The sequence below is a fragment of the Rhodnius prolixus genome, unplaced genomic scaffold (genome assembly GCF_049639745.1).
Source record: "Rhodnius prolixus isolate KJV_2025 unplaced genomic scaffold, Rpr scaffold_28, whole genome shotgun sequence".
In the NCBI taxonomy this organism is placed as follows: domain Eukaryota; kingdom Metazoa; phylum Arthropoda; class Insecta; order Hemiptera; family Reduviidae; genus Rhodnius; species Rhodnius prolixus.
The window spans coordinates 498,633-513,623 of NW_027411618.1; the positions used below are offsets into that span (position 1 = coordinate 498,633).

A 14,991-nucleotide genomic window follows, 5' to 3' on the forward strand; every position below is an offset into this window, starting at 1 on the left:
GGATCGTGAATGAAGTTTACATGCTGAGGCAATCTAAAAATTAATGTTATGATTTTATATATATAAATATGCGATGAAAATTAATCAGAACATTTAATATTAACAAATGAAAAACCCCTTTTTAATAATTTTCATAATTTGTTTCAATCACAGGATCGCAGATTAGATGAGGGACAGACTCCTGCTCAAAGGCAGGCTGCGGCAAAATTAGCTCTCAGAAAGCAACTTGAGAAGACACTCTTGCAGGTTTGTGTTTTTTTCTTTTGAGCTGGGAATTCCAGGATGCTGCTCCTGTAATGTTAGTTGGTAGATGGCGATGGTAATTTAGTAGAGATACCCTATTATGAGTGACAGGGCAGGTTGGCGTCTACGGTATTGGGGCCGGCCCTCGGACAACGAGCAACAGTTTGCTTTATCCGTACACAAACTGTCCATGATGACATCTTCAGCTGCATTACCTGAATACAAAACCATGTTCAGGAATACTAGAAAGTTTATAAGGTTCTAGATGGATAAGCTTTGGTAAGTAGTCCGAGCTAGAACTACTCTTAATTGATAGCAGACAACAACAAAAAATAAGCTGATGATATCTCTGACCCATTCATCTGCGCCAGATTATTCATAGCAAAGGACGTTTTTAGACAAATTGTCAAAAGGCCACTTGTCATGCGCTCACAGTGGATATAAAGAGAACATATAGAGCTTTCTTTCACACCGATCTTAAAAAAGTGCGCCTGAAGGAAATCATACTGTGTTGTCAGCCTAAAATTAGCCGGTGAAGTCTCACCCGAGAGTGTATGACACCTCTCAGAATCCCATTGTTAGAATGTCTGCCACCTTCATCTGCTGTGTCTCCAGCACTGACTCCATTACCTTTCCCTCTATCTCGGTTTTAGCTTGAGTGTAGGAGGCTTGGGCTCCAGCAGGTTTCTAATACATCACCGTACTCGTTCATTTTCATGTTACACTTACATGGAACCCATTGATAGTTGACTGATCACATCATGCCAGTTAACAAGCTTACCACTTTTTTAAACACAATAACTTGAAATGAATCTGTGGTGCAAGAATCCAAAGCCAAAATGGCCGCTCAGAAGTCATACAAGACAATAAATTTAGCCATACTTGAATTGTGGATATCCTCTTCCAGAGAACTGATGTCTCTTCTGAAACTTAGAAGGTTCTTTTTCCGATTGGAATTCTATCGCTGGAATTGGGAGAGATTTCGGGACCCGTGTTACAACCCTCAATGCCTTGTTTCAGGAATTCTTCAGTTGTGTTGCTTCATGAATTCCTCTTCAGAATTGATGCATTGTATCTTTACAGGCGGCCTAAGGTCAAATTCCTTAATTTCTTCCCCTAGAATGTTCACGTACTTTCCTTCCTGTGCCCGCTGATTGTCCGTAAAGTAGTTGAGATTGTGGCATACTGTTAAAATATTTTAGTCAGTCTTTAGACTCATTTGATTTCGCTGATGGCCAAGCTATTTTACGACTTAAGCCCGCAAAGCTTAGATGTATTGTAGTACTGGGTTCGATTCCCGGTTTAGGTCTTGGATTTTATTTTTTTTGTTAATAAAAGAAATTTATAATGGAGTAAAGTACATTTGCTAGTCGCCTCCGTCCGTGGCACATAATTTAGTAGTTGGACGTAAAGCCCGGTTGAAAAAATAGGCATTAAGTTAATTTTTTACTGTTTAGTTAAAATATCGTGAAATTCACGACATACCTTTTAAAGTTGGTATTCAAAAAAGCAGTTCGGAAGATGTTTATTGTTTTTATATTGTTACAATTTTTAGATACATTGGCTTTTCAAATATTTTTTGGTAGTGCGTAATTATTATTATACTGGTTTCACTTGGAAGTTTTTTTTTAATTTTCTAGTTTTTAAGTGGGTTGAATTTATGCACATGGTATACAATAAGTTTTGACTGCCCTCTATTGTCGCTCTTGTTTCTAACCATTTTCTCATAAATTTTTATTTTATCTATCAAAGCATGGATTCCATTATTGCAGTCATAGTTATCTCGAATCTTACTGAAAAGATTAATGATTACTTACAGATTCCGCCACCGAAACCACCACCTCCGGAAATGCATTTCATACCTAATCCGTCCAACACCGAATTCATATACCTAGTTGGCTTGGAACATGTTGTAGATTACATTACAAAGGATTCCAGAAGTCCACCGCCACCAGAGCCGTTCAGGTGTTCACAGTGTACAACTGATTTTACACCTGTCTGGAAATGGGAAAAAAGTTCAATTAAGGGTTAGTTGTGATATATTGGTACTGTCAAACGGTTTCTCTTCTACCAAATTAACTTTCAACGTTGCGATTTTGTTGACAGGTAAAGAGCCAAAAGTGATATGCGAGCAATGTGTTACATCCAATGTAAAGAAGGCACTGAAGGCGGAACACACGAACCGATTAAAGACGGCTTTTGTTAAGGCGTTGCAGCAGGAACAGGAAATAGAACAGAGACTGGCCCAGGGTTCACCCGGGCCAGACGGGGTTGTGGTGATGCCTGTGGGTGGCTCTGTACCAGGCTCCAGTGCTGCCAGTGTGCACGCCTCATCTACGGCTACGGTGCCGCAAAGCGCTGCTGGAAGTGTGGCTGTGGCTGGTGCCAGCTCAGGAATGCCCACTGCCAATACCTCGGGAATTTGCAGTACAACTCCAAACTCAATTATGTCACAAAGTGGGAATTCGTTGGTGGGTAGTAGTTCAGGTGTGAGTGTGGCCGCACAAGGTGCACCGCCGCCACAACCTCCCCCAGCAGCACCACAACCACCTCCAGCAGTACTAGGTAAACCGGCTACGCCTAAGCCGACACCACAACCGCAAACATCTTCTAACCGCGACCACTTGGCCAAGCTGGCGGACTCGGCCAAGTTCAACCCGCACCACGCAGCTGCGGCAATTCACCAGCAGCTTCTGAGAGGTCAGTCTTGTCTATGTTGCAATCAGATTGTACAATTAAATTTGCTCGGTAACTTTCGACATTTCAAATAGTACATGGCCTTAAGTATTAATTACGAGTTACGTTCGTAATTGAGAATAAAAGGCATGAACACTCAAACGACTAACGCAGTTTATGTACTTAAATTTTCTAGAAATTAAAGTTTATAATGATTAATTAGTTGCCTTCCATATTATAAAAGGGATGCTATAATCTTGAATTCTTTGGTGTCTTTCTAGTAAATTACAAGAGAGTTGTATTGCGTTTCGGTACTTCCATGTGACCTGAAAGGAAGTTAATGAACAAATTCTCTCAACCGGATGTACCACTTTAGCGATATGTATATGTAGTATAGATATATAGAGATTTTCTCGAAAACGGATCCAACAATATTCTATAATTTTCGTACATTAATTTCATTTATGTAGTCCTATATCTTTTGTTTGAATCATTTTTCCAGAAAAATATATAGGATTTATAATAAAAGAAGATAGGGATACTTTTTCACTTCAATTTTTTTTCTACTACTGGTCCAGAAATTCTGACGTTAATTTTATTAGAGGTTTAAGACTCCATTGTGAAATATGATTGTGGTAGCTAGTCTTCCTTGCTCAAAAGTTATTGTAATTCTAGAAGAGCAATTAAACTTGATTGGTAATATTTACAGTAAGTATTAGTGAAATATTGCAACCAAGATGGGATGGAAGTGTAATGAGTTCATATTGCAGGTCTGCCTCCACATCAGCCCCTGCCAGCTCATATGCTGCCCTTCACGCCGTTGCTCTATCCATACCAACTGGCCATGGCGAATGCCGCCGTGGGCGCGGGCAACAAGTCTGGCCCAGTGAGCATCGTTGAGTTGCAGCGCCAAGCAGCCGACCTGCAGCGCCAGTACCTGCTTGACATGATACCCCCACCTAACCCGACTAGGCACTCAGTCAACAATTGGAAGACATGATCCCACAGCCCCAACCCAACCGTCCGCACGGTAAGTAAAACATCATTTTTTCGATCCTCTCCCATCTACGGTTTGACTTTAAAATAACAGACGATACAACCAGTTAGAGGTTATTTGACCAAGATTAAGATTAAGCTACGCTTGATACCTCTAGGCTATATGCACCGGAATGTGGTCAGTGCTCTTAACTTATACAGATTTCATAGATTTATACACAGATTTCAGGCTCCAAACCTGTATAGCTTGGAGATCAAACTGAGAGTGGTAACCCTCTTGTCAATAAATGAGAGGTACCCGCGAAATACTGCTTTCTGGCGGCTGAGGAATGGTTTCAAATTTTAATCTTTGCTAGTGGTCTTCTTGGTGGACTCACAGTCGGTAGTAAGCGGTCTTCTGTCAAATTTCACTTGCACTTGCAGAAGAGAACTGTCGGAGTTTGTGTACAACGGGTCTGATCTCTTTTTCTGAAGATCCCAAGCCACGAGGGCATTCCGGAAAACATTAGAGCGGACTTACTGGCCATGGAGGGCTGCCAGTAGCATGTCTATATTTAAATTCAGCTTCAACTATTTTTGGAGGTGACTGCGGCTGAGGGGAAGACTTGGGAGAAGCTATGTAAAGTTGCAGCAGACTCAATCTCAGTCGGAGTAGCTGCTTCCCACTTTTTATAGGGTCGTAACTAAAGTGCGTTGTTGACTGTTTTTCTTTAATTATTTAATATGTCTTCTAAGTGCTAATTATGGTAGAGTGACTCTCCCAACCCGCCTACACGTTCCTAGTGATTGTTCAAACAAGGATCAATTTCTATAAGTTCTGATTATTTGGTCAAAATATCGTGGGCTGGCTCCCTGACCTTGTCTTACTTTCATGGCTTGTATTTGCTTGCAAGAAATTTGCTAACCGATACTGCATTAAGAATTGATGATGCATTGGGCGTCTTATCTTTCATGTTTTTCAAGTTTATTGCCTTGTTTATGCTTTAATATTGCCAAAATCTAAATATAATTCACATGTTTAAATAACTCATATGGTCAAAACATTCTAAATACTGTTACATACTGAAAAGTGAATGTTAAGTAATTAGTAATTAATAAGTATGAAGCCACCATAGTATCATATCTAGTAATTGTATTTTATATAGAGAATTATCGAAGTATGTAGTGATATATAATATCAATAAATTGAGCTGAATGAAACGAAAAACGCTGCCTGTAAATTTTTAATTTTGCCAAGTTCGGAAATTAGATATAAATAGCTTTTTTTTAAAAAAAAAAAAAAGAAAAAAAAGACTTACGTTACTCACACCTCTTCCGAAATTAAATAAGTTCTCAACAATTGGAAAAAAAGGAATATTTGGACCAGCCTGCGTGAATGGGCTCTAGAGGTTTTTTTTTTATTTATTTGTTTCAGCTTTTGGGAAATCCATTCATATTCGTAGCTAAGAAGCCCAAGTAAATATACGTCAGTGCATTAATAGAAGTAACACATTGATCACGTTCACTTTTTTAAGTAATTAGAAAAGAAATTGCCATTCAGTTACATATGTGAGTTCAGATTAAAGTTAATACCTATATATTGATATGTTTAAAACTTAAAACTAAATAATAATTATTAACAAAGTGAAAGCGACATCAAGCGTTGTGAATGCGGAGTCCAGCTGCAGTTTTGTTAGCGTACCTTTTTCTTAATATTAAGTGCTTTAAACACCAGTTAAAATTAAAAGTTATTTCTAAAAATATGCAAATAACGTTGTTATTTGACTAAAATAACTGTGTTATTATTCTATGATTTTTGATCGAGCTATTTAATGCTATAAGTGATCGAAAAATGGATTAAAAAGGTTTTAGTGGTAAGCTTACACATTCGCATAATTCACTCAGAATGCTTTTTGATAAGGACCTCCCACCTAAACAGGTGCTCGATCTCCAGCCAAACTTGATGTTATTCTCGACACTCTAAATACTCTGAGTGATAATATATGTTCACTCAGTTGCGAGATTAAAGAAATTAATTACAAAATTTTGACATCAATAGAAACATTGACTAAATTAATAATTCTTTTCTTCTTAAAAAAGAAATAATTAAATAAACTAAATGAAGAAAACAACAGTTATTTAAGAGAATTGCTGTTTGAAAAACGTTGTTTCAAATTTAATTCGTTTACTGTATGACAATATGCACGGAGAATTAGAAGAAATGAAGTGCTTCGGGGATTGTTCAGAGAACCATATCTAGTGTTTTATGAAATCCAGTGATGTAGAGTAAGTTTTGTAGTGAGTGGGTTCTGACACCCGCGCAGTCTTCTGACTGATGGCAGTGAGGTACGTGGAAGAGAGAGCCGAATAGCAAAATTAGTGAAGGAGACCCAGGTCTTCTTTGTAGGGCTGTAGTGCCAAAGGGTAGGCAGGTAATAGTTATAAGACAGAAAGAATGTATATTATAAATTTAAAACCAGTGTGGGAGAGAGCATTTGTTTTGAAATTAATGAACAAATTATTTGGTGTAATTTCAAGACTTTCCAAAGTAAAAGTAGATTTTAAAAAAAGTTAAATTACACCAAAATAAATTTATGAAAAAAGCAATAGTATGCAAAAAACTATATAACAAATTTCTGTAATGTAAGATAAAAAAATTGGAAATTCAGCGAAGTTTTTTAGAAAACGTAGGTTATTTGTGACAGAGTAACTTATAAATTATTACATAATTTTGTTTTTGCAACAATGTAGTTTCTAAAGTTTGAAAATGAACATACTATATTTGAACACCCTGGTGGTTTTGTAATTCAAGAAAGGAAAGGAACTAATTTTTAACGGGCTAGAGAGTGATGTTTGTTTGAATATTTTCTTGTTTAATAAAAGTTTTCACCTAAAGGTGAAAATTATATAATAATCGTATTTTTAACGAATGTGGTTGTGTTTATCTGTTACAGATGAGATAGTCGTTTGGGATTTTTGGTGTTTCTCCAAAAGATAAAGAAGAACGTAAATAATTTAATAAAAAAAACTAAATAATGAAGAAAATTAAGTAAATTATTGTTTTTAAAAAAAAACAACAAAAATGTGGGAAACCCAAACAACTTATATATATATATATATATATACATATAGATATATAAATACTATTTCTTTGTTTAATTCGAAAAATGTTTTGCTAATCTTAGAAAATTTCTTATTTTAGTAGAAAATGGGATTTTTGTAAATCTGGCTGAATTTTATTTCTTTTCTTGTTTAATAAAAGTTTTAAGTTGGAAAGTGAGTTAATAATGAGTTGTTGCTCAATTTGCTCAAATTGAGTTTTTTTTCTTCTTCTTAAAGAAAAGTTAAAACAAAAGAATAAATAAAAAAATTAAATAAATAAGAAAAAATAATTTATTCGCAATTGATAGTTTTTACCTTTTTGAATATATATACATATATTTACTTTCTTTTTTTTTCTTTTTTCAATTTTATTAGTATTTGTTGTAATACCTTTTAATTGTTTATAGTGGAAACAATCTAATATTTGCAACTTATAAAACTAAAGATGGAGTCTTTTTTAGTTTCTGGGGTGGACACTCTTCCCCACATAATGTGATTCATAAAAAACCCCTAAGGGCAACTCCTTCGTGCTTGCTTAGCTTGGACGCCTTATCACTTCTCCCAGGTAGATGATTCACAGCTAGTCGTGGAAGGAACTGAGCTTTCATTTTTAGCGTTTTTACCAATGAGGAGAAAGTTATTCAACGAATATAAATTAGTGATCATATCATTTAACAAAAGAAGTCCTTTATTTAATAATGGACGACAAGTTTATAAAGTTTTGCTTATCCTGAAATTCTTCGTTTATCTAGAAATAAATTTAACACCAATAGTTTGAAATAATTTTGCGTTTATTTGGATGTTTCCAACATGATTATATAATAACTGTTTTTAAACTGAAGTTACTTAATTTGCATTCGTATTATCTGTGTAAAAACTAATTTTAATCCTTTACCTGCTATATATATTGCAGAGTAGTATGCTGTAAGGCTAAAAATCCCCACCCTAGTCGAACCTCTCACGCTAATACGCTGGAACTTTAATTCTTTAACACTAATGCTCTTATATCTTGTTTTTGGGCTTTAAAGTTTTTTTAAAATAACGTTAAGTGTATTTAGGATATTATGTAATATTTCCTGTTTAATATTATTTGTTTAATATAATTATAGAAGTGAATAGTTATAAAACTATATCTATAAACTTTGCTTACCTACTATATAAAAAAAAGTTAAATGAGAAGTGTTAATGCCAGTAACAAAAGTGTTAAACTTTATTAAGTTAAAAACTTTTTTCAAGTGATCTGTAATAAATTGCAAAAGAATTTAATACATTTAGACAATTTTTTGTACAATATATATTTTTTTTATGCAAAAATATTTTTACGACGTTCCCGACATTCTAGATGACGTTATTCCTTCAAGGTCAAAATTATTTTGTCAAAATAAAAGTTCATCTTTTATCTATTAGGTAACAGTTAATTTATGTGAATATGTATAGAAATTTAGGAATAATAAACAATTTTCAAACCTTAAAAAAAAAGAGTTTCACTTAAAATCTCGGAGTGTACCCCATAATTTGAAATGTTATTTTAAATTCGTTTTCACGAAAAAAAGTGTTGAAACTAATATTTGTAGCGGGAGAGGCATTTCTAATATCGACATAAAATGTGTTTCCGTAGCAGTTAAAGGTTGATCTCTAGTAAACTTATAATCGAGTGTGCCTGTATTATGTACTCTAAATTTATTTTAAGTAATGGAATTGTTCTTTTATTTTTTACTTTTATTTATTTATTTTTTGTATCCCATAGGCCCCATATTCATCTTTACTTCGAATGTAAGTTGTTGGGTGGTGCTGAGCGTCCCTTTGTATATCGAATCTCTAGGTGTAAACGATGATTTAAAAAAAAAAAAAATTGTCACTAATTTATATTCGTAGAATAAACACACGCTTTATTCCTTCTTAGTCAATAAGATTTAGGCTCTTAAGGAACACCTTGATTATTTAAGATAACCAATTTATTCATTTTCTCTAGATATTTTGACTTCACTTATCAATGGCAAGTTCCAGTAGTGTCATTTCCTCAAGTTTTAAGTTTGTATTTTTTATTTTTATAAGCATGGTATAGAAAAATGAGGCAATAATAAACTTTTAACGTTGAATTCATCTCTTTGTTTATTGTTTTCTTGGATTTCATAATAATTGTCACATTTTTTAAATTTTAAATTTAGTGAACACCCAAGACTGTGACCAAGCGGTGTTGTTATTGAAAGTAGGCAGAGGTTACCGATATTTCTGACGTGCAGCCTAAGTAGGCTGCTAAGGATGGTGCAACGCTATAGGAAGAAGACCCGGAAGCGCAGGGAGATTTACGAATGAGGTACAAGATTGTTTCGTCGGTACTGGAGCCATCTTTAATCTGAAGATTGGAAGTACAAGATTTCAATTGAGAATTCTTTAATTGCCAGTCCCAAGGTACTTAGCTTTCCAAGTTCCACATACTTAACATCTTCCTTCTATTTCGTCTTTGTTGCAAAGTGGACATATCTCTGTTATCGATGATACCGATTTTAAAGAGATGTTTGTGCTGTAAGCCGTGGTCAGTCAGCATGTCTTTCTTTCTGTCGCATGTTGTGGATGCTAATCTTGCTAGAGGCTTCTGTAGAATTTCCATTGCAAGATAATAGCCTGTGGGTCGATGAAAAGAACAAATTTCTTCAGTTCATTGACAGAGACGGTGGAGGGAGCTTGCACATCATGCTTTTCTCTATCATAATTATTGGTCTGGAAGGCAGATATTAACTTGAAAATCATCAGCATGGACACTTCTTATTTTGTCTACTGTTCCAACTGTGTGCACATCATAACAGATTGGCTTAGGATCTTTCCTAACTATTTTGATTTCTCCTATTTTTTGAGAGAAGGATTGAAAAATATACTGAGATGGATTTTGTGCATTTCCATGGGATAGTTCCTTTATAAGTTCCAGAGATGTAGGGCCTTTTTGTGATATCGATTTTTTCTGCATAGGTCAGAATTTTGGTCGTTTATGGAATATTTTGCCTTTTGGTTGACTTCTGCTGACGTAATTTATGCTCCAGAGTTGGCGAGTGCAGTGAGACTCCTCATCACAAGTTCTTATTAGCGAGGCGAGGCCCACAAAGCTAAGATGGATTATGGTACTGGGTTCGATTCCAGGTCAAGGCCTACATATTATTTAATGGTTTTAATATGAGAATTATTATAGTAAAGTATGTTTGTTTGTTGTTTCCGCCCACGACCATAATTTGGCAGTTGGACATAAAGTCCGCCTGAAAAAATAGACATTACTTTAATTTTTTGTTTACTATCGTAGACGAACCTTTAAGTCCACAAATAGGTGGTGCGTCTGAAGGTTATAATCTCTTTTAAATTCTCATTCTGAGCGTATATCTACAGGGGATGAATTCAGCTTCAAAGACTTACTGAAAGATTTTCTGAGAAGGACTTTCTGAAAGAAGTAGTTTTTCTAAGCATATCTTGCGAGCCTATTTCCCTGACATCGCTAGGATGTAGTAAAGGCTCTAAGTAAGACATTTGGTGTTGTAGTAAGTCCTCTGGGTGATGCAGTTAACAGATGATTTGCTATTTCTTCTCTCTGTGCACGCAACATTCCAGGCCCTCAGCTTCTTCATATCTCTTCCTGCTCTCAAAACCATTCAAACGCCACAGAGTTATCAGCTTCTCTTTGCCTTTGCCATTTGTTCCGCATTGACATAGCCTTAAAAAAAAAATCCTATCTGTAAAAGTTTGCCATTTATGTTCGCAAGAGGACAGTACAATGTTGGAGTCACCGATTTAACTTTTCTTTTTTTTCTGATTCTACAGCGATAATATACCAGCGCCCCTGCGTTCAGTCCTAAGTTCCTCTTGGACCCGATAAAAAAAATTGTTAATGGTGTCATGAGCTTTATTTTGACCATTTTCGATAATTCTGGTATTTTTTCCATTGTAAAACAAAAACGTGATGCATCAATTTCTTCGTACTTCGTGTTGAATGCGAAAAAAAAAAAAATTCTTGCCGGTTAAAAAAATTGACCCTTGAAGGCCTCCTCTAAACTAGAATGAAATGGTATTTCTTCATTAATTTTTAAACCTGATTAATCGTAGAAGTAATTTTGCCGAATATTGGTTGTATTTTCGTAATCTACGTCCAAAAATAAGTAAATAAATTGTAATATAACTGATTTTGCAAATGATTTAAGGAAATCGTTAGAAGAAACATGCACAACAGTCAACATAACATGGAATAGAACTGTTGTGCAGTGGTCTGCTTTATCGGTCAACGATAGTAAAAGTGTTCTTTTTGCGTATTTTATATTCTATACAAATTTTCATTTATAGATTTACAATCAATTTATGTATTTTTGGTCATAGATTACAAAAACAGTTTTCGTATTTATTAATAAAGTTTTTTTCTACGGTTAAACATTTCATATTAAAAACAAAAAATGTATTAATAACAACGTATTTTGACGTTTAATATTGACTGTGGGGGAATTAATTTTTTTTGTTTTTCACCTCATGAAAGTATTTTTTTATTGCATTCAGTGTAGAAGAAGATGTAATTGGACGCATCAGGTTATTATTTGATGGTATACAGAAAAAAAAACCTAATAAAACGTAAGTAGCCAAAATAAAACTCATAAAACTAGAATATTTTTTCTACCAGTTAGGAAACCTATTGTATAGAACGCCAGGACACGGGTATAATTTTTCGAAATTGGTGAAAATGGTCCATTGTCTGCTAGTCTTGAAATCTACAAGTAAATGCCGCAGATTTTACTCACAAAGGCCACATTGCGGAAATGCACTAAATATCTTTTCACAACCAAAGGGCCTTTATTTATTTTTTGCGCGGGAGACCCTCATCTTTTATAAGTTGCTAAATTAAAATTTGCTCTACATGATGTAACTTGAATGAAACTGCTTATATGGAAAATAAAGCAATTTACGAAGTGCGTAAAATAATAATAATAGTCACATATAATTCGATACTTAAACAACTGTGTAAATTCTTACAAATATACGTACAATAAAATTATTCTTAGAGTAGCAATTTATTCTACCTACCTTTTTATTTTGATTTACTTCAATAGGTTGCCACCACAATATTTTTGATAACTCTGTCCATATTTTTTTTTTTTGCTAATGTTTTTCATTAAAATTCCCAAATAGTGTCATGTGTTTCTACAAAACAATCCTGACATTCAGAGCCGTGCGAAGAAGGGGCGGCAGAAATTAAGATTCCTTTTAAGCTTAATTTTTCTGTATAGCTTTGTGTACTGTTAAGGGGATTAAATGTTCAGCTAAAATTGAGTTTAAAGAAAATTCCGCAACGGGAAGTACCTCTTTATTCATTGGATTGTTAATTTTTTCTAAATTAGCTCCTAGGTTTTTCTGTTTATTTTTGTATGTATTATATAAATATATACTATATCTTTTATATAATATATCTATACATTTGTATAAATTTCCTTTTTATTTATATACATCTACTATAAGTTTTATATACATATACACCAAAACTTTTATTTATTTAAAAAAAAAAAATGTTATAGAGCAGTTCTCAGGGAGGAGTTAAGGCAGGCTTCTCTTTAAGATGACATTTCAGTGTTACAAACTATTGATATGAAATAAATATTGCTCTATTGTTTGGAGTTCGAAAAATTTGTGTGCGTTAGAACCTTGAGAATAGTAGTAAGAGAGAGTCATGTGAGTATATCACCACCAGATTTAATAGTTTATGAACCTTCTGCAGGCAAGGCCATATACGTTAAATATTAAATGTGATGTAATAATGTAATTTAATTATTTTACTGAACTGAAGGTAGGAGCCACATTAGATCATACAAAAATTGCTTTTGCTATTCGCGACAAAGTTGTTTTTTCATTTGAGAAAAAAACAATATGAACAAGAAGTCGTGCCATTCCAATCAAGTAGTAGAAAAACATTTTTCCATTAAACTTCTTTAAGTTCATCTTTGTTAAAAACAATGATAGCATATTAAACATGACTGTTACTTTCTACCTGAATAACATTCTTAAAATTTCAGTTTCTGATTACAGTTTTTGTTTACTTTATTCGTTTGTGATGTTAGTTTTATAGTTCTATTGATAAATTACAATTAAAGACTGTATTTTGATATCTTAAAAAAAAAAAAAAATCTGATATAAACACACACGATTTTCTCTTTCTGCTATTTTTTTTATAAATTTATGCGCGTCAACTAAGTTCATTGGCACCTGGAGCTTTTTCCGTGCACTGTCGGCCTCTGGATACAGTTCTCTCTTAACAAACAACAGTATCGATCGAACAGTGAGCTGCAAGAAGCTCCAAGGAAAGGAAAATGTATGGATCAGCTGCTGGATTCGAACCCAGGATCCACTAAGTACTGAGCTGATCCCTTCCCTTACTGCTGTTCAAGTGAATTTTTTTTATTTTTTGGCGCATCCGCTGCCCTGGTCATTATTTATTTATTTTTTCATTATTTTTTTAGCCTTATAATATGTACTAGAAAATAGTTGAATTAAATTTCAATATTATACGTGTTCAGTATAAAAGGTACCATTTCCATTTATAAAAAAAAAAATAATAAAAAATAAAAATAAATAAATCAACTGCAGAAAATCTAGTCATTGAAACGCACCTCCTCCGGTGACCTAATTTTCTAAAAATTTTATAATTTTGGATTATACATTTAAGCTTATTAAGAATTAAAAGATGATGATAAATCCATACATTTCACTAAAATGAGACAACAAAAAGATCAACCACCCTCTACACCCAATTTTACCCCAAAAATGTTTCGAATTATGTAAAGTTGTAGGTAGAATTACGCAAGTACAATAAGTGTACTAAGATATTCGTACGAACCATTTTTTGAGATAATCTCAAGAAATTGGGAAAAAAAAAATCAGTTCAGTAAAGTGGCATTCCGGGTAGCTTGATCATGTCCAAAAGCTTATTGTCAGGTCCGAACTCGCACCTTAACTAGAAATCAAATTTGAAATTCCCTGCGTAGGTTATGTTGACCGAGAAAATTATCACACGTCGGCTGAGTTGTAACTGGTGTACAACAGTTTGTTGACCGACAAATCAAGGAGTGCTAAGACTCAGGCTAACGACTTGCATACGATTGTCAATATTCCACATTTGACAAAAGATTTATACAGTAAAGTAAAGTAATTGCCTATTTTTTCAGGCGGGCTTTAGTCGATACCAATGTCATGGACGGAGGCGACTAGCAAACATACTTTACGTAAAATAAATTTCTTTTATTAACCAGTAAATAAAATCGAAAGGCCTCGAATCGAACCCAGTACCAAAATATATATAGCCTTACAGGTCTCGCTTCTATCCGCTCGGCTACCGTGGCGCCTTTTTGACAACAGATTTATAAAAGGTAGTGATTCATTTTTTTTTATTATTATTAGCTGATGCGAAGCTTCATAGCTGTTACTACCCAAAATAGTTTTATAAAAAAAACACTGTTTTTGTTTTTTGTTTTTTAATAACCACTTTTACATATTTCAGCAAACTAATGTAGCTTTAAGAAGAAAAAAAAAAAATCGGGTCCGAACGCTAGCTTCTGGCTTCCTCCAGAGGTTGTGTCATTATGAACTAAAAAAAAAACTTAATTAAATTTAAATTTTCTTTTCTATCCAGTTTCATCTACAAACTCGGAATTTCTAAAGACAGTGAACTACTTTATACTTAAACCGTACGTTATACTAAAATGAATCTTTATAGAAAAGTCTACCCACATTCTAACTAGAAGTGCCCAAAGAAAATGATTCACATAAAAGTTGTAGGACACCATGAGTACAATGTGTGTACACAATTTGAAGAAAATGGCTCTCGAGTAAATCTTCTAGAGTAAGTGCAAAACCGATACTCTAAAGCAGGGGTGGCGAACCTTTTTGAGATGTGGGTCAAATTTTGTTCATTTTTTTTCAGTACTTGCTCTTGGGTCACTAATGCCCATTTGCACAAAAGTTGAGTTTACAAATTTTAAA

General features: G+C 34.1%; 1 protein-coding gene across 5 annotated transcripts in view; it reads left to right on the plus strand.

The window, feature by feature from the left end:
• simj (transcriptional repressor p66-beta simjang) overlaps positions 1–12,016 on the plus strand; it is a 26,152-nt gene extending 14,136 nt beyond the window's left edge. For all 5 annotated transcript variants that reach the window (XM_074134771.1, XM_074134767.1, XM_074134769.1 and 2 more), the window contains 5 exons: positions 154–246; positions 2,063–2,270; positions 2,350–2,943; positions 3,690–3,949; positions 6,849–12,016. In XM_074134771.1, coding sequence (XP_073990872.1) covers positions 154–246; positions 2,063–2,270; positions 2,350–2,943; positions 3,690–3,919 — 1,125 coding nt within the window. In that variant the 3' untranslated portion in view covers positions 3,920–3,949; positions 6,849–12,016. The remainder of the gene's footprint in view (positions 1–153; positions 247–2,062; positions 2,271–2,349; positions 2,944–3,689; positions 3,950–6,848) is intronic.
• Positions 12,017–14,991: the final 2,975 nt, after the last annotated feature.